The sequence below is a fragment of the Lepidothrix coronata genome, unplaced genomic scaffold (assembly GCF_001604755.1).
Source record: "Lepidothrix coronata isolate B3197 unplaced genomic scaffold, Lepidothrix_coronata-1.0 Scaffold5, whole genome shotgun sequence".
NCBI lineage: Eukaryota > Metazoa > Chordata > Aves > Passeriformes > Pipridae > Lepidothrix > Lepidothrix coronata.
This window is the reverse complement of record NW_016690185.1, coordinates 7,651,457-7,679,196: the sequence shown is the minus strand read 5'-3', so window position 1 is coordinate 7,679,196 and position 27,740 is coordinate 7,651,457. Positions and strand designations below refer to the sequence as shown.

The 27,740-nt window shown below is 40.6% G+C and overlaps 1 protein-coding gene and 1 pseudogene across 1 annotated transcript in view; one reads left to right on the top strand and one right to left on the bottom strand.

Moving 5' to 3' along the window:
* Nucleotides 1–27,188, bottom strand: part of CLVS2 (clavesin 2) — a 59,555-nt gene extending 32,367 nt beyond the window's left edge. Inside the window, exons 1-2 of the mRNA XM_017829982.1 lie at nucleotides 26,704–27,188; nucleotides 16,313–16,487 (exon numbers count right to left, since the gene is read on the bottom strand). Coding sequence (XP_017685471.1) covers nucleotides 16,313–16,487; nucleotides 26,704–27,092 — 564 coding nt within the window. The 5' untranslated portion in view covers nucleotides 27,093–27,188. The remainder of the gene's footprint in view (nucleotides 1–16,312; nucleotides 16,488–26,703) is intronic.
* Nucleotides 27,189–27,449: 261 nt separating this feature from the next.
* The window catches only part of LOC108503451, a 49,113-nt pseudogene continuing 48,822 nt past the window's right edge, over nucleotides 27,450–27,740 (top strand).

Below are 27,740 nucleotides of genomic sequence, written 5' to 3'. Positions count from 1 at the left end.
TGTTTTTCAGCACATGCACAAAGCAATAACAAGTACAGATACTATTTAGTATCAGAGCATGTGCACAACTATGTGCATTATCTACCACTGCTGCAGATGAAAAGTATTCCCAGCGAGGACTATACTGCATTGCCCTGGACATGGCTCCCAGCCAGGTAGAGATGATATTTTCTCTTCAAATGAGAGATCTGAAATAATGCCTGAAGCAATAATCAAACCAGAAGTCAAAATTTTGAAATTCAAGCAAGTAACTCTCTGTCCAACCTGGCAGGCCTAGCTTTGTTTAAATCCACATCAAATTGACACCAACTCTGATGATCTCCATGGGCAGGCGACCGCTGCCAGCTCTCCAAAGCTGCAGGGCTCTGGAAGCGCAGGAGGCTGCACTAGAGCTTGCAAGAGCCTGCAGATGGGCATAAGGGAAGAGAAAATATAAAGACACAGAAAGACACCAGCCTCATGGATGGGAAAGTTTGGACCTCCTGCACTGGAGCACCCTGCGTAGCTCAAGAGGAAATGTGGTTTGGATCAGTTTTCATGAACGTCACCTGCACACTCACTGTAGGCAGCCTCTGAATATTTTCTGCAAGGATAGAGGGCGGTGTTCATCACCTTAAATGTCTTAACTAGAAATCTGATTGTTAAACGTAATTAAAGATGTTTAAAAGTTGGGTTTGACTCACTGTTATGTAACATTAAGGGAAATTAGATCTATTTTAGGACTCTGAAAATGAGGGCAAAACAAATGGTACACACAAACATGAACCACTACTGCCAAGTCCAACTCCACAGCCTGGACCTCTCCCACCATCAACACACTCACTTGTTACCTGGGAAACAACATGGAAATTTGACTTCCAGCACAAACTCCTCTAATTCTATTCCTGATGACATTTTCTCGCAGTGACAGATCCTATTTTCACCCTTCCTGCTCCTTTTCTTTAGCATATAAATGCATTACAGTACATTTCACTCTAAAATAACTTGCTGTTCATCCCACCTCTATTTTACAGTTAATACTGAAGAAACAGAATGCCCTCAGTTGCTGCATTAACCATCTTCTCTGCCTTCTCTAGTCTCGCTGCTCCATGCAAACTGTCCTCTCCAGGTTCCAATGCTATGGGTCACCTTTCACCATCCCACAGACTTCAGCTCTTACTCCTTGCTCACTTCACACTGAACATCAACCCTCAAGAATTCCCTTTTCATATGTGCATTTCAGTGTCATTCCTGAGGCGAAATGCACATAACTTCAACTCGTGTCATCCACTGCCAAGCTTCATGCGACATTACTACTTGTCTGAAAGCTCACTAACAGCACTAAAAAATATACTCAGTTTTTATTTTCTCGAGTGTTGCAGTGATCCTCACAAAGCACTCAGCTAATAAACTCACAGCCTTGGGTTTATCTGTAAAGTCCTGTTCTCCTCTAACGCCATGGCTTCCACTGCAAGATCAACACTTACCATGTCTTTCCACATACAGTGTTGTGGGGAACCCGACCCCTTTATTTTTAATAGCCTACTGCCATGCTTTGTGTTGCCTACAAGTTATTTTATCTAAGGGTTTGGGGTTTTTTAATCAATATGGGTTTGATGAGCCCAAGGCTGTGAATTTCAGTCCATATTGAAAGGATGAAACCCAAGAGAGAAAGGACAGGAGTATGTTGTCCACCAAATAAAAGTAGAGAGAAGGAAACCAGGCTGACACTATTTGGGTGACCAGAATTGTGCTCTATGTGAATCCTGACTGAATTCCTTCTAAGTTTTTATTGTGTGTTGAAAAGAAAATCAAAGTTCTGAACAAGGAGGGGTGAGAAGCAAGCAGCACCTGGCCCAAAACAGTGCACTAATAGCAAAAACATTCATTTTGAAACCATCTGCTTTGCAGCAAAACATGTCTCCTGCAATACAATATGTGAATCAAAGCAGATTATGCCTGGGGTTCACTGCAGAACATGGAACAAAACAAGTTATCCTACACCAACCTTCCCATCAGACCATGACTGATGCAAGTTCAGGAATGCCAAATAAAAGTGCTGAACAGCATGCCAGGGCTCCACTCACTCCATCCGGCCTTACCTCAGGAAGAGGGACAGATGGTGCCAGTGACTCAGAAGAACGCCAAAAGGCTTTCATCTCACAGCAATAACCTATGTCCCAGCCTTGTGACAGTCTGTCATCCACACAAATGGTATTTTTCAAGGGCATAAGTGTGAACTTGGTGCTAGTAGGAAAACATGACAGGGTGCTTTCACAGACAACTTCTCTTTTTGCGACCTGAGCAAAGATAATGCTATTCTACAGTTTCACCAGTGTGCTCCTCTGTGTGAGAAGGCAGGGCCTTGGGAAATAATGCTTGGCAACATAAATTACAGCTTACTGTACTTCTTCTGGCTAACTTAAAATTGTCAAAAACCTTTCCAGGAATAAAAAGCCTCGGGGAAAGCATAAAAGATTTGTGAGCAAGACTTCATAACTTTAAAGGAAATCAATCCTAACCTTAAAATCTGTAAAGAAAACCCCAACAAATCAGATGCCCCAGATTCTGCTTTTCCATTTTTTCAATTAATGCAAAACAGAACAAAGCAGTTGTAATTCTGTTCTCTACTGCCTGCTTAATTTTTTTTCCATTTCTTAAGTGTAAAATTCTGATTTCCCATTTCTACTCTAGGGAAAAAAATATTAAATTGCAATTGTACTTCTTTTCCCCAAAACAGTCATTGAGTGAACAAACACAGAGAAGCACTGGCTCCCCATATAGCAGCCAGGACTGATTTAGGACAAAGAAAGAGGGGAAAGAGCTTTGCATTGGTAGACTAAGACCCGGGCAGAAACAAACTGCTGAGAAGGTGTGTGCCAACAACAGCTACTATGATGATTCTTAGAGATACAGTGATGTCACGACGTAAGCACGTTAAGCTTCTTGGGGAAGAAGCATTTTCTCTTATTAGACAAAATAGCACAGAATGAGACAGTTACATATTGACCCAAACTGCTATTTTGAGTTGTTCAACAATGAAAGTTTTATATTCTACCTGTATGTCCCTTAATAGTGACACAGATACTTCTACTTCTCCAATCTCAGCTCAGTACACCAAACACTTGGGAGCTTGTCAGTCAGTTTCTATTTGCCCTCCCAACCCCGAGTTGTTTCTCAGAAGACCCACCCTGCTTCACATGGGCCCCAAAGTACTCTACCCTCTGTCCCATTCTTTTTGTCCCCATGTGTCAGCCTGAGTGTGAATTTAAACATCAACTCTGTGCTGGTAGCTCACATGGAGTTTTCTCCAGTGCCCTCCCGTACAACAACTTAAAATTGCAGCCTGTTGCTCTGAAAAATGTCCAGTTAAAGCCCAGTGTAGCTAGAAGAAGAGATGCTAAACTTGCTACCCTTACCTCCATCCTCAAACCCCATGGATAACAGAGCTGAGTCATTCATCATATTCAGGCCCTAGTGTCATATTCGATTTCAGCTGCTCTCAAGCCCTACACATCTCATCTCTGTTTACATTCTGCAAATTCTTTTTTCATGGTGTTGCTTAGACAATACAAGTGGCTGAGAATGTGCTCACCAATGCAGCAAATTATCTTTTTTTTCTTTTTCAAAAAACACAGATGCATGCCTTTTCTATTTTTCAGGGAAGACATCAGTGCGGCAGATGCACGTTTTTTCATCTAAGTCCTCATGTCTGCTTTCCTAGCCTGTGATTTAATGAAAGATTAAAGACTAGCTTATGAAAGTTCACCACGGCAACTGCTGATGTCACTGGGAACTGGATTCCCAGTTGGGGCTTAAAGAAAGATGAAGACCATATTGATAATTGACAATATTTCTGACATTATTCATCTAGCTAATTAAGCCACAACTCCATGCCACTACATATGCTCAAAACCGAATGAACAAAAAATGTAGCACCATTAATATGCTTAGCTATTGGTGTTACATAAATTTAGCCCACAGAAACTAACAGTTCATATTTACTCCTTTTCCATTCAGCAGCATCTACTTCATGATGCCATGCCTTTAATTATCCTACTGAAAAAAATGTACATACATTCTTCCCCAGAAAGTGAACCTAAGTGCTGCATTTCACATGCTGTAAAATAAAGCAAGATTTTTATTCAATTGCAAGCACATTTAAGCACTGAAGGAAAGGAGACACACATTACCACCTTGGACAGCTTTGCCTGTAACCCCTGGCGTGTTTGCCATCCTTTTGAGAAGAGGTAAGTAAAACTTTTGTGTATGTACAAACACAAGAACAAAAAGCATATTCAAAATCACCAAAGAGTACACTTCATGTACGTCTGTTCTCCTTTCAGCTTTTTCTGAGGCAAATTACTGCTAAAATACCTTTATGGTAGTTTGTTGCAAACCAAAAGGAGTGTACTGGTGGGTAGTCAACCCATAGCATGGAGATACCTCCATTAAAGAGAATATCTGCCACAAAACCATAACACTCAGGGATAGAAAATGGGGGGTTGTTCAGGACTTTAGCAGATTTCATGAGGAAAAAATGCAATTAGAGGAAGAAGCAAAGGTCCATTACACAGCTTTAAGAAACACTTGCAATGAGTACGCATAGTCATGCTTTATGTATCTACTAAGATTACAAGTATTTGGATGACAGGAATGAGAATGGAGGTAGACAGACCATCTTCTCCCTGTATTTAAGTGAAAGCCGTGAGACCTGGAACTGTGCCTGAGTCCTGGACAGACAGCCAAGGGGCTCTGCAGTTCTGGTACAGAGCGTGGCTGCCATCCTCAGGGAGGGGCATCAGAGATCATTACAGAAAAAGGGTAAGGTCGTCAAAGGGAAGCTCCTAAAATAAGATGTTTACAGTCACCATATGAAAGGAAAACAATTCATCAAGAAGATCTAATGGGACAGAATAACAACAGGATGAAGAAGAAAAAATATAGTAAGGCTTTCCTTGCATTTTGGAATGCTGCTTAGTTTGATTTCATTCCTACAACTTAAAGTAAGAACACACATGGTCCAAGATGTAACCATGGATCTTCAAATGGCTTCATTCGTAACTGGCTTTCATGCAGCTCTCTTTAAAGGCTTATGTGCTTCTTTCATTTGATACTGCATTGATTTTCTCTGGTTTCCTCCTATTGTGGTTACCCTCATCAATTAGTGTGCTATAAATAGAGCAGTCAGATTCCTTTCACTGGTCTCATTAAATTGCACTCCTGCTGAATTTCTGTGTAGAACAGAACTGATAGAAATAGTATGAAGATGTCCTCAGGTTTTCCTGGGAAAATCAATTGCTCAATATTCCTAACAAAATGCTTTGAAAAGCATGACTCAATGGATCTCAACTAATGCCCAAAACATATGTAAAACCTTGTTTGCAATTCTGTATCTCTAAAACCCCAAAAGATAAAGGGTGAGAAAATATGTGGTTAAGAGGCTCAGCCAGCTCCTCGCTAATACATAAGCCCTCATCAATCATAACTATTCTACTGCATCCTCTGAAAAGGAATCGTTGCAGGAGGTATGCAGCTAACCCACATAGTTCTTCTGGAAAGCGAAGTAAGGATTCAAGAACACAGTCCCAAGGCATACCTGGTGCCTGTCAAAGACACCATGTAATGGTAGTATGCTCACTGACTAAAACTAGAGGGTAATGATAAAATCTGGTGCTATCATATACGTTAATTATTGCAGACATGTGACAGCTATGATATTAAAAATGTTAATCTTTATTTTCTAATGGTATGCCAGTATAGCTTTTAAAAAAATTGTTTTAGAGATGAAATTTTACTCAATTACATTGATAACAACCATAAAACAGTAAATAGAATTATCTACTTTGAAACGTTTCAAAATCTAATGCAAAGGGCAACTTTTAGCTCCTTCTTCTGCCTTTTCATAACTATGTAGTCTTCTTTTAACATGCTTTGTGTCCTCTTTTCTCCTCTGTTAAGCAGTATCCTTCAAAATCTTTTCTGTCTTCCTCCCAAAATGAAGCTACATTTTCACCATAGGTTCTTCTGCAGGTTGAAAATCCCTGCTGCAAAAGCTGAGTTTATAACTACTGCACTTGAATTACTGAACATATCCAGTGTTACTACATGGACTCACTGGCGTCTGGAGAATAATCTATGGAGGTTTTGTGTGAAGATCTGAAAGATTCATTGCAGACTTCATAGGACTGGCTGTACCTTGCAAAGCCCTTCTGAAAAGACTGCTGGAGGACTACCAGTACTTGATGATTTGCCCTGTATTCTTTACTTTGCATGGTGGTTTTCAGCCAGAAGATGCAGTGCTCTAAATTATACTTTCAGTCAAATAGATTAGCTTGAGATGTGGGTTAGCTTGAGATGCGGGTATGTCCCAACAAACTCAGAAGCTTTTACAGGTAATAAGGTATGTTCAGTGCAATATCAGGTAAGAATTAATGAAAACTGCAGTTTAAATATATCTTTATGGATGCCCTCTCCTGAATCACAGCAGAACCACTTTCTCCTTCCAGAAAATGTTTACAATGGTGGAAGTGGCAAAGGGTTGAAAACCAGTTCTTCTCAGAAAGAAAGCCCTACCCCAAAAGATTCTTATAGCTATACCAGATCGTTAAGAACCAACTAAAAAGAGTGAGAAAATAACAAACACATTTGAAAACACAATCTTTAATCACTGGTTAAAGATTGCATTTTCCAATGGCACTGTGTGTTATTGGAGTTAGTCCTATAAAATAAGGGAGCTGAATACATATTTTATAGCTGAAGCCTAATCTGTGAGGGACAACATAAAAGGTAACCCACAAAAACAAGCAAGCACCTCGGCATAGCCAGAACTGTTCTGGGGGAGATGCTAACATGAGACTTACTCAGTGTCAGGTGCTGGAGTGGTATTAATTTCTTTTGATTGAATGCAAACCCAATTTTTCACAAATAGGACAATATGTTTAGCCACCTCAGATTTCAGTCCATATTCATGTTTGGATATTCATCATGTGTAAACAAAACATTAGTGCTCAATCCTTTTTATTACAGAAGACACTGGAAAAGATTACAAGCACTATTTTCATATTCCACATAATAAGAAGAGATGTTTTTTAAGAACTCATTCTGATCTTTGCAAAATAGGAAGGTAATGACTGCAGAAATGCTTTCTTGAGAGGTGCTGTGTTTTTTTTTTAATATGTTATCCACATTGAACTATGATGTTTTAGAAAGAGTTCATAATTAATTTTTTCTTAAGAAATATAATTTTCTTTATTTGTTATAAATCAGGAACTTCTAGTTCCTGAACTACTTTAAATCACCAGCCATGCAGCACTTATTTAAACAGTTATGCCTACTAAAACACATAAGAAAAAAAAAAGATGACACTGTATTGTTTCGGGAAATGAGCACAGAAGGCTTAGCTGGTATCACAGGCACTATGTGCACGGGCAGTATGTGCTGAAGACACCAATATAAAGCCAACTGTGCACAGCCTAATAAGATCACGGAGGATTTAATAGCATCATGGAAAACAAAGGTTAGACTGGTTTCAGAAAATCATTCGAAAAATGATCCAGCGTATCCTTATGAGGGAAACCTGAAAGATGTATATACAAAATGGATTGACAACATAGGTAATTTGGACACTATTAAAAAATCCTAAATTTAGGCCCTCCAAATAAAGAGGATCCCACAGATTTTCACATCTCACCATTGCCAGTATCAAACACAAGAAGAACAACATCTCTAGGTCCTGATTCCAAATCACTGCTGTTGCAGAAAGTACTCCATCAAACAATTCCTTTCTATGGGTTACTGAGAGTCACACAGCAATTCCTGCTTTGGACCCAACAGCACATGGTGAAATAGCAAAGGGTTTTATAGGAGTTGACATTTTGAAATAGAAAAATTAGGATTAATGCCAAGAAATCTGAAGAGCAAGAAGTTGTAGAAAGGTTTCCGAAAAATGTGCCAGGCCTGTTTTTAAGCTTTTAAATTAAACTGTGCGAAGCTCTAGAAAATATAATGCACAGGATAATCTTGCATTAGCAGGAAGGTGAACTACGATCTTAAAACATGTCTTCTGTCTCAAGCATTACAATTTACAACAAATTAGCTTTATTTCTGAGTAACCTTACAAGGAAGACTAGTATTTATTCCCTTCACGACCTTAAAATACTGAAGGAATATTTAGATCTTGGCTGAGAAAAATCACTTCCAAAAATAAATAGACATTTTGAAGCTGACATAACCTTATAATTGTTGAACTGTGGCCTACCAGAGACAACAGGAAGTCAATCACAGTGAGTTGAGTTTGTGCTACAAATCCGTCTTTTCTCATGTTGGTGCCACCTTAGTATCATTTTAGTTCTTCAGCTTAATCAGAGCAATTTAGTCACTATCTTTATTTAATACAGACAGATTCAGTTTCCTGATAAAAAGAAATAAAACAGAAAAGTGGTTAGCATTTGGCAAAAGCTCAAGAAAGAAGCAGTCTGCACACACAAGAAGAATCTTCTCTGTCTTCTTTCTCTTAAGATGCAATAATTTCATTTGGACGTTTTTCACTGTTGACAGAACCGATGGAAAATGTCAACTATGAGCATTTTCATTGTTTCCTACACTAAGCATGTCTACTTTGTTGAGTAGAAGAAAACTTCAGATACAAAAAAATTCTTATTTTTCCAGATCATGCCATGTAATTCCACTACTTCCTTGGAAGCTCCCAATTTCTCCTACCTGGCCCCATGAGCACCAAGTTATGTATGGCAACTAGACCAGCTCCAGTCCGAGGAACTAAAAGGACAGTTTCCTTAACAGTCTCGTGGCTATAAGACTTACTCAGTATGTGAACAGATCAGGCCGCACTCTCCAATGCTGCTTTCCTGAATGATACAAAGAGTAATGGGACCACAGGTTAAAAAGAGATTTGAAGCTGATTAGACACCAGATGTGGAGAGCACTTGGTCAGTGAGACCAAAAAAGGCTGAGATCTCCTAAGGAGCCTAAGATGAACTTAACATGCCATGCAGTCATCTACGGTGATTGAGGTTTCGGAGGATGCCATCAGAACAGTGAGACAAAAAACCCCACATCAGTGAAGACTAGTACAAAGTAAGGCAGTGTTAGTAGGAGTGGAATGAGGAACCGGGGAAGCAGTAGGACAGTGGCAAAGGCTGCTCAGAGCAAAAATGGGAGGAGGAACCAGCAGAAGAGCCTGTGCCAGTTAGATCAAAGTGCCTGATCAAAAGCCAAGCTCCCCACAACTAATCACGCGTTGCTTACAGCAAATATCTGAAAACCACTGGCAAAGTGCCCTCTGTCTTTCTTGTGTGGGTTCACACGGAGGATGACAACCTACTGCAGGCAGATACTCTGCTAGCTCCAGTGGCGGTGTTCGGAGGGTGGATATTTAACTCCATTAAGCTTCCTTGCAGTTTGCACTAAGCAGAATTTCTGAGGATAAAAGAAGAGTTCGGTTTACTGTTTTTTATCATTTGTTTGAGAGGCAGCAGCCTACATGGCATTATCTACATTCAAAGAGCATGTAATGAGAAGCTCCTAATTTAGCCATGCTAGAATTCAGACTCCTGGCTTGGGGGCTCAAGATGAAGACTTCTAAAGTCTTGAATCCTCCTGATCAAAAATTAATGGCAGCTGGACTCTAAATGTATAAAAAGTGACTGAAAATCAGACCATGACCTGTCACAGTGGGCACCCCAAGTTAGAAGACATTTTTAATAGTAATCTTTTAGTGGAATAGCTCTCAGTTGAGGGGAAAAAAAAGAAAAAGGAAAAAAAAGGATGGTATCCTCTCATCTTAAAAATGTGTTTGTGAGAATAAATATATTAACATTCCAAAGGCATTCAACTTTTTTTTTTTTATGAGCATCATAAAAGAATCTAGCAAGGAAACTGATTCTTCTGTCTTCAGGTAACAGGTTAATAGCTGGGACCACAGTGACTAATGGTTATGTCTATACAAACATGCCTGTTTGTAGCTGAATTTGAGCTATGGTCATCAATTTCTTTCTTACCCGGCAGGTTAAGCCAATCCAGACAGCAGGTGAGAAGTTAGAAATATCACCTCCAGTTCACCCTGTTTCTACAGTAAATTGATGGTAAACATTTTTGATGGCCATTTTACAAGCAGAGAAGACCAAATGTAAGCAAACTCTTGCAAACTAACAAGTTCCTAGGAAAAATATCCCATTCTGCTGCTGTTGCTACAGAACACGAGTTGCACTGGTATGAAATTGCGCTGTTTACAAGCACATCCTTCGGTTCTCTGGGAGGTCCTGGGCTCAGCGGACTCTAGCATTTACAAACAACTTAATTCTTTAATGAAAAAAATGAATGAAAGCAGCTACATGATTTACTAGACCTCCTGAAAGCAGAAGATACTACCATCAAAGGCTTGAGTCTGCTACTTTTTAATATTCTCCCAAGCACTGTGTGAAATGTCAGGATTCTGTTCTCAAAAACTGGTGGAAAACTCAACCACTGAATGAGTGGGCTTTATAGTTTAAAGTTTGGATGCAAAAACATCCAAAGTTCTATTTTGTGACTTGCTGCTCTCTGATGCTCACTGCTAGTAATAACTGTTCCTTAAACTCATTATTAACAATCATGCACAGCACAGAGCATGTGAACATGAAATTATATGAAGTCAAAACACCATGTTCAGAAGTATCCTTAGTTTTAGACATTCCTGTCTTAGGATCTTGACACTGCAACCTGCTGGTTGCATAGATGTAGTCCAGAACTAAGTGGCGAAATTTAAGCACTCTCTGCGCTTGTTTAACTAACCCTGATGTTCAGGCAAGATTCCCAGTAAGATACAGATGGAGTTCATGCTTAGAGAAAAAGGGAGTAGGACGTCCTGTCACTTTCATCACCAGACTGCACATGGTCTGGTGTTTGGTACTTCCACCTTACACTGCTGCAGCAAATCTGGTTGGGGATACTCATACTAACGGCTGTGTAAAAGATGTTTTCGACAGTAATAGTAGCTGCAAGCATGCTGTCTTCGTTTACTTTCTGGTTTCCTTTCATGTTTGCAGTAGTGAGTTTGTTTTAGCCTATGAAGCCTTCCTCTGTTACAAAACAAAAAGACAAAGTCAAAGACCTGCCTTGTCCTCCGCAATACTATTGCTGTTTCTTCCTGTAAATACCCTCACCCCAGAAGAAAAAGTCTTCTGTCTTCTGCAACAATGCTGACTATCCACATATGTTCAGCTGCCAGTTTAAATGTTTATCATCTCTTTTTCACCAGCTTTTTAACTAGAGGAAAAGCATTCACATTCAGCTACCAATAGCTACGCACTTTTGCAAAGCATTTCAAGGCACAGCCTGCCCGAGTGACACCCTGAAAAAAAAAAAAATCTATCATGCCTGCAACTACTATTATGCACTAATAGAAATCAAGTCTTTAAGAAGCAGTTAGTGGTCCAGGTTTTAAAATACTAAATATTAGCGAATCAGTTGAAGTGCCTCATGAATACTCACAATGTCCCATTTTGCAAAACTCACTTATAATTACCCCAAAGCTGTCTGTCAGAGTTAATAATAGTCCCAACTTTCAATATCATTTCAAATTGAATTTTCTGTCTTTGAAACTGTTTTTACCTGCTTTCTGAAAACAACACTTGTCCTGATACGTGGGTGGGCGGGGGTGGCAGGGAGAAGCCCAGATAAGGCTTATACAAAAAAAAAAAAATATTATCAGAAAGAAAATAATCATAGCCACAACCTCCTCCCTCCTTCCGCCCAAGTGTTCTCAGCTTGGTGATTTGGCAGAAGGGGCCATGGGGTGAAATATACTCTTGATTTAATTATGTCACACTAAAAGTCCTCCTAACCCTTAACAGAGGCCAAAAATAAGAGCCTAGAGTAGCTACAACTTGGATAGTATATGTGATTATTTCCACTCAGCATCCACCTCATTTCCAGCTATGTGCAGCCCAAGGAATTCTGAACTTTGATGCTGGTTTTACATATTTAGTAATCCTCAGTTCATTTCTCTTTCACAAACTTAAGCATTTTCCCTAAACACGGCTAAACTTTAAGCACCCAGAATTTCCCAATGCATAGAGTACCACAAATTACCCAGATATTGTACAAAGAATTACCATGTCTTAGAAAGAGACAGTCCTCTTCCTAGTATGTCCTGATGATGCCCATTTCTTAAAATGGAGATAACAAATAACATCTACAGTCCACTCTCTCCAGCCACCCATGATCTTGATTGTATCCTGATCTCACCTCATTAGGGACCCTGCTTTAAGCAGGAAGTAGGATTTCCTGATCTCCTGAGGTCTTCTCCAACCTGAATTATCCTGTGACACTATGGTTTTGCTTTATAGATTCCTGTACTTTCCCTCTACAGTTTTTCTTCTTCCAACTAGATGAATCCCAGCCAACTTATTTGTTCCTCATACAGAAACCAGCCCACACTTTTGTCCTTCTTCATTTCTACAATAGTCTTTCTGAAACATAAAAATAGAAGCCTCCCCAACATTCAAGATGGAAGCGATGCCACAGATTTTTGTAGTGACTTCACTGTGTTCCCTGCTCTCTATTCAATTCCTTACAATTCTTCGCATTTGATCTGCTTTTTTGAACAACATCCTGTATTGAGATGATATTTTTATACAGCTATTTATCAGACCATAACATCAAGTTGTCAATTTTGTGTGGTAAGAGCTCAGAGTTCATCACTGTCTATGTAAAGTTAGGACTGGTTTTCTTCTGAGCTCTCAAGAGTTCGCTTTCAGTGGGAAATGTAGCTGAAGCACAGAGATTGCAACCTCTTGCTGGTTAAAGACGTAAAATTTTGTTAAGTTTTTGAAAGGCACATATTCAGGGCACTTGGGTATTGAAACACACAGTGCTCTAACACTCCCTGCTTTCAGAACCCATTTGCTGAGCAACATGGGCTTCTTCACGAGCCCGACATTAGCGCTTGGCTACAGAAACCAATGAATGGGGAGAAGTGGGCACCTAAAGACTGGAATTCACAAACATCCACACACTGAGCATGCTGGGGAGAGCCAACACAAAGTGCTAAAGTCAAGGCATGAGTTTCAGTCCCAGCTTTCAAAAACTTTTCCTTCTGCTCAGGGTTTACAGCTCTAAGCAATTAGATACTCCTAGGCACCTAATGTAGACAGATCCTTCTCAGAATATAGAGAGTATTACATATTGCACTTGTTTCTTATTCTTCACTAGGGAAGGTGTAGAAGCTCTAAGAGCAAATCCTCCTTCTGGCTGATAAGAAGCAACATAAATGCTGTAGCCACAAGCGTCTGCAGGGAAGAGTATTGTTCCTTTTTTCCCAAAGCACACAGCCAGTGTATGAGCTAGGATTGGAGCATCAAGAGTCCCAGCCAAGTGCCTCAACCTCCATATCAAGTTTTTTCTCCTTGGCTAGCAAAACCATTTCATCTAAAAATCAGCACTGACCTACACTGAACCAATTATTTGGTACAACACTGTTGTGATGGATATGCTGTAAATTCACATCAGATTACAGATAATCACTGTCCATTAACATAAAAAATTCCATGGCCAAACATCTCTTTTTCCTGAAGACAACCATGTAAGAAGAGTTTTTCTAATTTATGAATAAGTTTTGGGTATGATTCTTCTCATACTCCCATTTAACATACATATGCAGATAAAGCATATAGCAGAACTCATCTTCAATAGAAAACTTTATATATTTACTTATCTTAATTTCAAAAGCAATTTCCTAAACAATACGCCGTAGTGAAAAGCCCAAAAATGCCATAGCTTGTAATGTCTTTGGTACATAATATATTGAGTATTCTCCTCACCATGGAAGCTAAACAAATATAATGCAAATTTAGTAGATTTCATTCAGGAGGCAAACGGATTTGATTAACATCAAATTCAGCCGTCACTAATCCCACTTTCACTGTCCCTTTTCACCCAAGCAACACAAATATTTAAATTCTCCAAATGGTAAAGTTCAGCATCTTGAGCCCTGTTAAATCTTATAAGCCAAAGTAAATTTTATTTCTCTGATTAAACAGAGAGTATTTATGAAGGTCATAAATAAATAGTGTGTGTGAGTTGTTCTTATACTTTTTCATACTGCCTGATTAAGCACTTTTTACTTTGACATCATTCAGAATGATGTTTTCTGCTACGCATTTTTCTCCAAAATAAAAGAAAAGGCAGTCCCTGTTGAAGGTAAAGGAATATAACATTTGAGGCAAGGAAACTTGCAAGAATGTGGAAACAGACCCATACCTTGCCCAGGGTCTCTCTGTACCACCTTTCCACCATGCTTTCCTCTTAATTCCTTCCTGATCACAGGTTTTTTTGAAGTGCGGTTCTCCCTCCAAGATGCTCAGTACAATTGTCTTTAGGCCTTCCCATTGATTCTAATATATCTTTACACAGAAAAATGTGTAAGAGAAAAGAAAAGAAAAAGGAAAGGGAAAGGAAAGAAGGGGGAGGGGAAGGGAGGGGGGAGGGGAGGGTCGGAGAGGAGAGGAACCTAAACATAAACAACCCCTCAAGTAGTATAACTACTGGGAAGGGATCATTAGAGAGTCAATCAATTTTGATACCCTAAGAACGGTAGCCCTCAGTCCTCCAGTGGTTCTCCATAGAAAATTGATCACTGCATTATGAGAGCCCAACTAATCGATTTCTTCAAAATACTTGTTGCAAAAGGCCCTGTAAAAGTACTTTTACTTTGTAAAAGTACATGTCCTAATCTATGACAGGTAACAATACTTGTCATAGATTAGGATAGATTCCTCGAGCATTAGAACAGTTTAATTCTCATTTGCCATTTCAATGTCTTTTCCTTCTCTCTTCTGGAGTATTTCATGCCCACTTTTACACCTCTGGAGTCAACAGAACTGAAGACAGTGGGCACAAACTGTTGCTGTGGGTGCCGGCCCCCATCAAACTTGGGATACTTGAACATACAGAGCTGGGGGCATGGGTAAACTAAGTAAGCCAATGGACTCCTACCCAGTTCAGTCATGAACCAATCAACAGTAAGAGAATGCAGAGCCCACCAGAAGTTTGGTAGGTCATCCGTCATATTTTCACATGCAGTTATCCACTGCAACTCTCTACAAAATAACCATCTCCGAGTAATGCCCAAGAAGAAACACCACCATTTGAAAACAAAGACTCCTAAAGCATTTATTCATGTTCTAAACCAGAAAACAATGACTAACTTTGAAAAAAAAAAGCACAAAAAAGAAAACAACTTTGAAAGCAATAAAAGGAAATGCAGTAGTACTAGAACACAGATCTCACTGCTGCCTTCTAATGTAGTTGGACATTAGAATCATACTCTTGCATAAGAAAACTCAACAAAATGAAAATTGACATCTTTGTCTCATGACTGCCACTACCCTTCTGGTGCAACAGCAGGCTGAATACTGGTTAAGCCATTTCATCAGTTAGGTCAAAACTCCATACTACTGCTATGCAAGTTTCTTCAAAAAGAAAAGTTCAAAAATAAGGCTGTTATTTTGCTCTGTGAGTAATAAAAACGTATAAATGATAGAAAAGTCATAGAAAAGGAATATTTGTCCTTGTAGAAGTGAGGCACACTGCCACGGGAGTGAATTACAGGTATTTTTAACACAGCAACTCAAGCTTGCGCAGAAAACTACCACCTTGACAATGTTAGTTTTTCATTTTAATAAGCATAAAATATCTTAGGAGACAGACGAGAGCTATGTAGTATCCTTTCCACCAATGTGCCTGCGCTATATAAAGTGCATTTGCAAAGAGCTGAAAGAAATTTAAATCACTGTATACTCAGTCCCAGAAGCTGCTTCTCAGATTAATTTTGACCCAGAAAAAGAGTCGAGCACATGCTGAACTTTGGGTAAATAAATAGTCCCAGCTAACTGTCTGATCACAGGGCCCCACACTTTTCTTGACAAATTATGTAGCGCCTGTCTCCAAAGGAATCAATGAAATAAAAACAACCTGGCGTGGCAGCAGCAACCCATATTTCATTAGCGCTGTGCTAATGAATAACTGATTACTTCTAACTTGCTGCTGCAGAAGGTACTGTCTAAATTTACGGGAAGCCAGTCACTTCGGAATAAAGACCAAAAAGTTTCCTCTTATTTATAGGAAAGAGGGAGCCTACACATCAGGAGTTACTGCAGTTAGCTGACTGAGTTCATTCTTTACCTTGTGCCACAGTAGCTTGCCTGTTCACCCATACCTTAAGGTGTTAATAGCCTTGCTATTCAGTTCTTGGATTTTTGGGTTTTTTAGCCACCTAGATTTGTAATGAACTGCAAAATGAAGGAGAATTATGAAAAGAAAAGAATAACGTTACCTGAAGGCCCTCTATGGCTAATCTAAGCATGCTTGGTGTGAGTTTGGAGGCCTGCTTGAAGGTGAAGTTGCTCCAGTCTATAATCAAAACAAATCCATTCACTTGAAGCTCGGGGTCTTCTATCATGGCTTCTAAAGAAAGAAGTATGGCGCGCAAAATATCCACCAGCGTGTACCTGAGAATGTGAAGGGGAGATTCTGTTAGGAAAGGAGCAACAACCACAGAGGTGGAGAAGTTCTGAGCATTCTCCCCTTGTCAAAAGTTTAAATCAAAGGAGCGCAAATCTATCCTCAGAAGTCATTGGTACATAAAGCTCAGAAAGCCTCAAAAGTTTAATTAGTTGAGCTCATCTTCTGGAGCACGATTATGTACATCTAGACCATCAGCCAGCCAGAACAAACTACAAGAATATAACACATCAAAAGCAAATTTGAACTTTTCTGTAGTCTCCTAAGCTGCTTTAGTATATTTACATTTTATTACACCTGTACAAGCATTTCTATGCAAATTGTATTTTTGTAAAATCATAATGATACCAAAACCTGATTCTAATACCAGAAGCCTAGACCCAAAGATTCCTCCTATATTTTTCCAAGTGAATTAACAGCTCCTACAAAATTATCAGCTAAAAAAGGGATTTCCACATGTTCCCCTTATCCCTCTCTCTGTGTAATGTTTTATCTTAAATCCACAACTACAGAAGGCTAATTTCTCAAGGATCTTGAAAGCATAAAGTAACACACTAGGGCTTTGAGATGTTTCTGGGTAAGGGCAACAGCAACCTTTTAAGAGTCACTTAACTGCTTCCAGAGTACTGAGTACTTCGTATACCCAAATTTTGTGGTTACAGAAGAAAGTTTGGAACATGGTATTCGTCAGTTCCAGCATTGGCTGTATTAAACTTCGGTTTAAAAGATGCCCCCTACAGTATGTTTTACATATATAAACTTTTACATACACAAACTTTTCTTAGATCAATGACTTTATAAAAGAAGATATAACTATATATTGCTAAGCCCTGTTGAGTGTAATCTTTCTTTTTGGAAGCTAAGCCACCTAATAGAGTCGCTGAATAGCTTAAATATATGCAAGCAATGTCATCTTTAGACTGCCATATAATAGAGTTATTAATCAACTGGTAGTTTAGCTTATTGGATTTTTTAAAAATAAGGCGAAACACCAGAATTATCTGGGCTTTTTAAAGATATATTAAAGTTGTAGTTTAACTTTTGATTTTTTTTTCCTGGGCTAACTATGTTTTATACGTAAATATTTTTTTAATTTACATTTTTTACAAGGGCATGTAGTAATAAAACAAGGGAGAATGGCTTTCAGCAGAAAAAAGTATGTTTAGACCAGATATTAGAAAGAAATTCTTTACTGTGAAAGTGGTGAGACCCTGGAACAGTTGCCCAGAGAAGCTGGCAGTGTTCGAGGCCAGGTTGGATGGGGCTTTGAGCAACCTGGTCTAGTGAAAGGTGCCCCTGCCCATTGCATGGGGGTTGGAACTTGATAATCTTTAAGGTCCTTCCAAACCCAAACCATTCTATAATTCTTGGATTTTGTAAATAGTTACCGAAACAGACATCAATTTTCCAGTCCCAACACAGTATCAAATGAGGCATAAGAAATTTAAACCAGAAAAATATCAGATAAACAAATATTCCAGAAACAAAAGAATGAAATCTTCAGCATTTGTGAAGATATTTTTAAACAAGGCTCTTTAAATGTCTCTCATGATGGCATCAAACAGAATTTTCAAAATTGTGGGTCTCCAGAGAATTCTTCATTATACTGCATATGTAGCAAAGAGCATGTGTGCCTACTTAGAAATTACATTAAATTATACTGAATTCTGCTTGCTTTAATACAATTAGTACTCTGTTCTGCTGTGGGCATAGCTGTATTTTGAAAGTATCTGCAAAAAGGAAATAATACAAATGAAATTAATTTGTTGTAGCTGACTCCTCGCATCTTTCCATCTTTGTTTTTTTTAGCCAACTAAAACTCAGTGAACTTCCCAACTATGCATTCACAGGAAAGGAACTAAAAAGGGACTCTCCTAATATCAGAACACAAGAAAGTGTGTTTTCCCCAGAAATCATTAGCAGCAGCACTGTTTTAAAAAATTCTTCTCTTCATTTTGGAGACCCTTATTTTGTTTTGAATTTGGTTTAATTAACTGGGATAAAATTTTTCATAATCTCTCCTTCACACTATTCTGAGATTTAACTTTTTTCTAATGCTTTACTTTTCTGAGATCTAAGGTTTAGAGGAAGTTTGGCATTCTCCCTCTTTTTCGTTCAGGTTTTTTTCAACTAAGAGAAGAAACAGCACAAAAAAATTATCTGTAATTTCCCTATAGAAATCATCAAAACGCTAAAATTCTCTATTTCCTTTTGGCAGGGGGAAAAAAAAGGAGGGAAAAGGAAAAAAATAAAGACCATTTCTGCAAATGAAATTTTATCCAAAGAGAAAAAAGGACATGCCTTACAACCAGTTTCAAAGAAATCTTTAGAACTTTCAATCTTTAACACTGTTAGTGCAATTTGATCATCAAGGAACTGTTGGATCAGTTTTTGCAGCAGGCACAGTGCTGCACACCTAGGGAGCTCTGCCTGCCCTGGGCAAACCTGCACGAGGGCACAGGGGCTGGCGTGGGAGGGCCAACAATTCAGGCATGGCATTGCTGATGCTCCCCTTCTCCCCAGGCAGAGCAGCTCCCCCCAAGCCCAACTGCTGGGGAAAATGCCACCATCACTGCAAAGGCCTCTGAATAAGCCAACAAACACCCCCAGTTACACAGTGCGAAGAGCAACCTGAAATAATTCTTATGGACTCTTTCCCAAACTAGTTTGCAGATGTATAACGGGACATGTAGGGAGTGTTCGGCAACATGAAAAACTGCAGATAGTTGTAGTGGCACTAAAAGCCCTTAGCTTGCCTAGTGCATCTGCAGACCAGTCTACCTATCTAGTACAACACTGGTGAACGGACAGTGGAGGGCACCTAATCAACGTGGGTACTAAAAATTCCCTCTGTGACATGCACTTTGTACAACTGCCAGCATCAGGATTAAAACACACAGCCTGAGGGAAGGAGGTTTACAGAGTCATGTTTGGGGTTGGAGCTGGGTTCCGTGTGGCAAACTGCCTTTAAACTCCTGGTTACTTCCATGAGGTGGTGTAAGTCTCAGAAATATATATTTTTTTTAATGCTTCACAAAATTAGAAAGAGTTACACCATGTAAGAGGCCTTCCTAGATGAAATGTTGAACTGAGAAGGAAATTACAGTGAGTGAAACACCAAGAGAGCAGCTAATGCCTCAATCCAAGGAAGATCTCCAGTGAGAACTCATACAAGAAACAGACATTAGAAATGTTCAAATCCTAAAATTAGCCTCAACCCTACTTGACATTTATGTTGCCTCATTCAAAAGATCTCGTTCTCCAGGAGAAGATCTCTGCAAAAGCCCTACATTCAGTCCAGGAAGAAGGGTCCCAAGGTCCTGATATATGTCTCTAATGTTCTCCCCAAGGAGTTCAAGAAGACATCACATACCTTGGATTAATGGCTTCCTAGTGGCACAAGGCTGCTAGAAATATGGTGCATCAGACATAATGATTCTTTGTTTATGAAACAAATCAGGTCTCTAAAATGCTTTTCTTATGTGTACATAAGAAATAAATACATAGATGTATACATGTAAACAAAAACACACCTAATTATGTCTTGAATTAATTCAAGACAGTGGAAAAACTGTCAGGCATCAATGGGACCAGGATTTCAGCCACCACAGAGAGCAAATAACAGTCACAGGGCTGGGTCTCCACAAATCTATGGCATATTCACCATCACTGTAACTCCTATTGCAGGTTTGCTTAGTGTAAAAAATACAGTTCACAACGATGACAATATTTGTGTTTACTCACTGAAAACTGACATTAGTTCTGAAGAAAACAGGTCTAGCTAAAAGCAAGTAAGAACGCTTCCTGCCAGAGGGAGGTATCTAAAGTACTCTTTTAAGTCTAAAAAGCCACATCAGGAGTATACAGGGACATGTCACTAACAATCTAGCTTCCCACCTTAAATACCCTTCAGGGCAAGTAGTTGAAGATTGGAGCTATTCTTCATTCTATAATGGATATCTTGTACTGGTTTCAATACCTTACGTAAGTACAGTACAGAACACCAGAAAGACAGACAAAGCCATTAGTGGGTATTTAAAGCAGGTTTTACTGTGGACACATGCTGAGACAAGCCAGAAATGTAAACCTGGTGCGATAGATGAAATCTTAGGTGGTGCAAATGGCAAGCAGAGTATTGAAAATATCGGCTGAACATCCCAAGCAAACAAAACATGATTGAAGAAACTGCACGGAAGCTTTCACACAGCACAGAGTTATCTGCATACAGACACATCTTTAATACACTCCATTCCCACATCGTCCAGCATTTCACTTCACCGCTACTACTGTTCATGTCAGCACTAGAATGCATAGGCTCTGCCTTAAAATACACTCCACCTTTGGCTGGACTTTCGGGAAATTAAAATCCTACATAAAGAGATATTGGGAAAAATTACTTCGGATCGTGTTGCTGAAACTTTTATTCCACACTGAAATTACTTTCAGATATAGAAATGTGATGAAAACAGGATAAGCTAGTGAGTGTGAAATAAATTTGGTCCAAGACAGCTTTGACTGCCTTTCTACTTCGAAGAAAAAAAAAAGAAAAAAAAAATCAACCTATTAGCCTTAAATATGAAGAAACTATAGTGCACAGCCTGAGGGGAAGATGGTATTGTTTTATTCTTACCAATCTGTGTTAAATAACAGCAAGGGAACAGTTAGCCACTCATTTTACCCTGGCCTCAGTTTTACAACCACTGCTCCAGTGCTGCTCCAGGTATGTAGGGTGTGCTGGGCCTGATCGGCTGCTGTATATGCTCTGTAGTAGCCTGAAGTTAGACAGTGAAGAAACAAATCCTTATTTATTTATGGCTAAATCTATTTGCATTCACTTGTTTAAACAGACTTTTATGGGACATGTTGTAGTTAGCAAGGTATTACTAATTCCTAGGATAATCAGGAACTCATAGTTAATTTAAATATATTTCATTCCGTCTATTTATAAAACTATGCTTAATTTGATGGGGAACTTAGACATATTTTTTAGCCCAGTTATTATTGTGAATAAAAAATGCTGGAAATATATTATCACATATATAATGCACTCTTAATGTTCCTTTTTTATGTGAGTCCCAGCTCGAGTTCAAGTGAAGTAGGGAGTGGTGTGCAAGACACAGTCTGCTACTTTTTGAAATTTCTCATTCAGGTTGACTTTAAAGCAATGGAACCTGGGAAGGCTGACAAGTTAATAGCGATACTGACAATGATTCTTTCAAATGCTTTGGGATGGCTACCGTTTCTACCAAAACAGCGACAGAGCTTCCTAAGGAAATGCCTCACTGGGGTCTTTATTTGTCAAGAACAGAAGAGCTCAAACAATTAACTGAGCATCCCATTTTCTTATAATTTACCAGTGGTGGTAATTTCCCCTTTACAGAAAAGAAAAGTTACTTGAGAATTTTTTGTGGGACATGAACAAAGTGCTTCCAAGGATTTCTGAGGGAAACAGTCTGGCAGACGCTGCTATCAACTCTTGGTAGTACTTCACTATCATCTTTCACCTTTACCTTTCAGTTATGTGACCTATGCATCCTCTTCCATGCATTCACTGTGGTCTCCACCAGGCCAACATAAAGAGAAGAGACAGGCAGAATGCAGGGTACAGATGTCTCATGTCAAATTCAGCTGTGTCAGCTGTTTTCAATACTTTACATTCTTGATGATGAGTGGCATCAACCATATCATCTGTTTAACCAGATTCTGGTTCCAGTCAGTTCACTTTTGCACTGAATAACAGATAATCTGATTTAGCAGAGACGACTACTGTCTCTTTTGCTGTTTGTCATCTTCTCCATGATAGAAAGAAATTTTTAAGTTATTTTGGGAATTAAAACTGAATAACATGAATCTGCTTCTCAGGATGCGAACTTAACTAGTAGAGATAGATAGCAAGTCTTCTTCAGTTAAATTTGAGTCATGTGACTCTTGAAGGTCCCAAACAAATAAAGAATACACAATCTGTATTTTAAGCTCATCATCATTTGGAAAAGAAGTTTCTGTCAAATGAGCTCTTGTGCCACTGTGATTTAAAAGAGAAAGCTGGTCAAGTCTCTGAGCCATCATCTCACTTCTAACCTACTGCTCTGGCTTAATATTTTTAGCATTTCATCACAACAAGAGCCCTCAAAATACACAAAGGAATATCTAAAAATGATGCCTCACATCTCCTGGGTTTGTCAGTCTGGATCCACATTGAATGCTGAAAAGAGATGGGGAATTGAAAGTTCTGTTACAGCTATTCTGCTTAAATAGGGGCAGCATGCCCTGGGAGCCCTTATTTTAAAAACAAAAAGCATCACCAGTGTTACAAAAATGCATAGAGAAATAGAATTTTTTTCAAATATTTTACCAAATTAGCTTTTAGATTCAGATTTAATACCATTCACTATGCCTTATGTCAGCCAAGTGTCTAACAGTCACAGCCACAGATGAAGATTCAGCTGATCTAAATTCTACATTAGCATTGATCAAAAAGATCCCCAGCCAAAACACCTACAGCCTAAATACAAGTGATAATAGGTAGATACAGATACCTGAGGGAAAACTAGGAAACAATAAGACAGCATCAGTCAGCAGGAGCAACTGCAGAAAAAATGACAGTGCTTGCACTAGTTAGTAATTATCATTTTAAAGATATAAGTTCCAAACAAAAACTGACTGTGGTAAACAGCTATTTTGTTACTGTTAATATGTTACTATTGTTAGCATTGCTATTTATTTTGTCACACTGCCTCTGTCAGAGCTTGAAAAATACCTTGCCAATTCACCTGTGGTTTATTGTGAGCTGAGGAGCAGACTGGCCTTCTAATAGCTACAGAACTTAAATTTTCATTTAATGGGAGAAAAAGAAAAGTTTCTAGCACTTCTGCACATAAAAACATAGTTTTAAAAGCAAACCAGTGGACTCCGTCTTTGCCCTGCTGTAAACCATCTGATGCAAGAGCAGAGCCCATGGTAATGGGTGCAGAGGATTTCCATATTCACTGAGGATGGTGTGAGCTGACTGGGTCACTGTGACACTGTCAGGAACTAGGTATCATTGCACTCTTCTAATGCACTTTCTAGGAAAAATACTGAGATAATTCATGCCAGAAAGATTACAAATACATAGCATCGAAGTAGGCTGCTTTTCCTGGGGAATGGGTGTACAGGTGCCATGAAACATACAGAAGACCATGCATGACAACGGACCCCTTGTAGCTGAAGGCTGAAGTTAATTGCAACATTAAGTCAAAAATAACTTCACCAGCTGGACGCATTAAGAAAAGGGGAGTCTTCAAATGCATGTAGACACCTACAAGCCAAATGTAGTTATGAATGAACAACCTGGAAGCTAATAGGGAAAGCTGATCCCTCCCAGAGTGCCACCCATCTTCATTTTCCCCATAGTACAGACAGGGTGGAGAGTTAGGCTGGGTCCTGCTGCAAAGCTGCTGGGCTACTCAGTTCATTATCTTTCACCTTCCTTTTTTTGTTTTTTTTTTTTTTTGTTTTAAATACATGTCAGATTTGGTTGTTCAGATGGTAGGACATCTGGTACAGTTTTCAGGCCCTGCTTTAATTTAATGATTTAACATCTAGTACACAGGCTTGTTTTACCACAGAAATTTTTTGCCTCCCACGCTTTTCTTTCTAATTGGAACTATATAAACCATAGGCTGCCGGTGCTATATAAATCATCTATTGTACGTCTGCTATTCATTTAAATAACAAATTGGAACTTTTTATTTCTAATTGTCACATCCTGACCATAATAAGCTGCACACATGATAAACGTGCTGTGATCTATTAACTTAGTTTACGAAGCATACAAAGAGGGCCTAACAAGACAGGTTTCAAAAAGTAATCCTCCCATTGTTCCTGTAAGAAGAACACTGGGTTATGTACTGCAAGATCTCAAGTCAGTTAAGGCATAAGCATGAGACATACTGCGTATCAGCCCTAGTATAAGTTCCATACACAGTGCTCCCCCAGTCCAGCCACTGAACATCATATAATGGAAGACACTAAATTAATTAGAAAAGAAAATGACCTAGCTCCATTCCCAGATGTGTCACTGACTTGTCATGTGCCTTGAAGCAAGCCACTCCCCGCAGCTGGCCTTCAGCTCTCCCTGCTTTGTCTGAGTAGTCTATCTGAAAACAAATCCCTTATTCTGGAGGAGAGGCGTGCCATGGGCATGCAGTGCTGAAAAGCAATAGGCACCCAATTGCAAACATGGCCATTACATACTCTGGTGTGCCCCAGCCACTTCACAGTCATAGCATAAAGAATATTAATTGTACCACTAAGACTTCATGAAAAAATCACAATAAATGTATTGTTCTGTCAGCTGATCTCATGTACCTTAAATATCAGCATATTCAACATCATTCTTTTCAAATGACAATTATTATTTCAAATGCTACTTAATCTCTGCACTTGAATTCTTGGTGTTCTTTTGACTAGGATCAAGTCAAGTGACGATATGACAAGTGCCACATAAAGCTTTAGGATTTTTTTTCATTAACAAGAAACAACACTACCTTTAAGAAGGGAACTTCTTCATCACAGACATATAACTTCATAAAAGTCCTAACCATGCGTTTCTTTACTAATTCTTCCTTCAAGGATTTGTGGAGTTGTTTTTAATATTAAGAGTTAACCTGATCCTTATGCGGGAAACGAAGACTGCTCAGCAAGTCCTTAGCCTCATCACCACTGCTCCTCACTCGGCTTTTTTGCTCCATCTGCTAGAAAACCAAAGCAGAAAAAAAAAACGCAGGCCTCAGCTCTGCATATGTTCTTCCACCTTTTCTAGTTGTTAGCCTAGCTGTGGGCAGTTTTGATTTGTGCCAAACAGCTTTCTCCTAGTCCCTGGACTTGATTCATGGATGAGCAAGGGCCAGGAAACTTCCCCCATATGCAGTGTGGATGTGACTGCCACATTTGGTGAGCCAGCAGCCCTTTGGGCAGAGACCCGTCCCTAACTGTAACACCAACTGGCGCAGGGAGCTGTGGGGATTCTCCCTGCAATGGCTATCCACGCAGCCTGCAAGAGGACAGCTAAAGAAACACCTACAGGGCAAGCTTAGGCATGCCTATCCCCCAAATTTTGTTCTTTCTATCCACTCTTCTAGCTGCTTGTGTCCTCCCCACGTTTCAAAGTAGCTGAGCTTAGGATACCATCACTGTGTTGATCATACAAAAGATGGCAACTAGCAAGATTTTAATTTTTTTCATGAAGAAACGCTTCAGATTCTACAGTTGCCCTCAGGTTGGGAGCTGAGGGAAACAATGCAGTGCTCACAGGAGCAGGTTTTAGAGAGCTCACTCCTAATGGATTCCTTCATTTACGTGTACTGAAATCAAGCAGGTTTTGTGAATATAATTTTAGACCACAGGAGAAACTGAGCATGACACCCAATTAGGTATTTAGAATAAACAAATAGTGTCACATAGTATCAAGCTGACAGCTTAAAAGGGCCTTGATGGGAATCAGCTCTTGGGTCAGCCTAGTAAGTCATCTTCAGGCTACAGCAGTCCCAAAAAGAATCGGAAAGTGTTCTAGGGACTCCACTAGTCGCTTTGAATTTGCTACCAAAGCTTTGTGGGCTTGGATCTTATTATGCAGGGAATTGACACTTGGAGCAGCATGAGTGGGAAATGAAGCAGTTACAGCAACTTCCATCCTGGCATTTCCAGGAGGCTTAGGAAGAGCTTTCTTCAGCTGAAGGTAAGGATTTGGAGCCTCAGCTTCCTGCACAGGCAAACTTTTCAGCTCATGATGGATACTCCTGTTTTACACACAGCCAGCATTGCCCACTTTCTCCTATGGCTCCTGAGCAACTCTGTGAGTGATGAAACAGAAAGATCAACCCAGAGAGTGCAACTAGCCTTTGTCTGGAGGATAAGCACATGCCAGCTCACTTCAGCTAAGGGGAGGCAGAAGGATGTAAACCTCCTATCAGACAGCTGAGAAGAGCATCCAAGCAGTTTCTACTTCCCTCCCAAAATTTACAGCCCAAAGGATGACCTGGTTGAAAAGGCCCTAAGCCACAAAACACATTTCTCCTTTCTTCTCTCTCTCTGCCTTCCCAATGTGGGCAGCGCCGGGTGTATCCCTGCTGCCCACTCTCTCTCCCTCTGGTCTGGCACGGCTTTCCCATGCATTTCCCGGCGGAAGATGGGGTTAAGGCAGGCGGGTGGCTCTGCTTTTACCTGCTCTGGTCCCAGTTGGCTGCAAAAAGGACGAGGATCTTCCTGCCGTAGTGGTCCAGGTTGGCCAGCCCACCGGGAAAACCATCCTTCAGTGCCTGCTTGATGCCCGGGTCTGTGGCCTTGAAGCTCTTGAACATGTCCAGGTTCTGCTGGCGATACTCAAAGTACTGGGCCAGGAGCCGAAATGCCTCGAAGTGCTGAAACTTCCTGGCCCGCAGGAACCGCAGGATGAAGGCATCGTCGGTGCGCAGGAAGCCGATGTCCGGCCGGGTGATGACCATGTCCCGCACCTCCTGGATGTCCTGGTGCAGGGTGTCGGGGTTCTCGTTCAGCTCCAGCCGGGCTTTCTCCAGAGTCTCCGGGGAGAGACCTGCCTGCAAATGAGTCATGGCGCTGCCCTCCTCCTCCTCCCTGGCTGTGCTGCCTGCGCTCCTCAGCCTCCCGGGCGCTTGCCCCCCGGAGGTGGGGTGCCCCGGCACGGCCGGCCGCCGCTCGCCCGCCCCGCCGGGCCTCGCCCCGTCTCTCCCCGGCCCCGCCGCCGCTGCCAGTCCGGCCGCTGAGCTGCGAGCGGCTCCCAGGCAGCCGGGTCCCGGGGGGACCTGGCACCGACACTGCCCCCGGGCTGCTGGCGGAGGCGCGTTATCTCTCTGACATAGCGCCCTCCCCGCCGCGGGGTCCGACGCGCCGCATCATCCCCGCAGCCGGTCCGCGGAGGCGGCGAAACCCGCCGAGGACGGGGCTGCGGGATGCCGGCTGCTGCTCACCGCCCGCCCCCGCCGGTGCCGGTGCGGATCGCAGGCGGGGCTGCGGCGACGGCGGCGAGGAGCCCGGCCGCTAGGCAGGGCGAGCGGCGCCCGAGGACGCTCCCCTGGCCCGGGGCTCGCAGGGGGGATGCCCTCCCCGGAGCAGCACCATTTACGTAAGGTCGGCGCTCACCCCGCTTCAGAAGCGTCTCCCTGGATTTGAGGGAGGGCTAAGAAAAAAAAACACACACACACACACACACAAAAAAAAAAAACTACCACCACCACAAAACT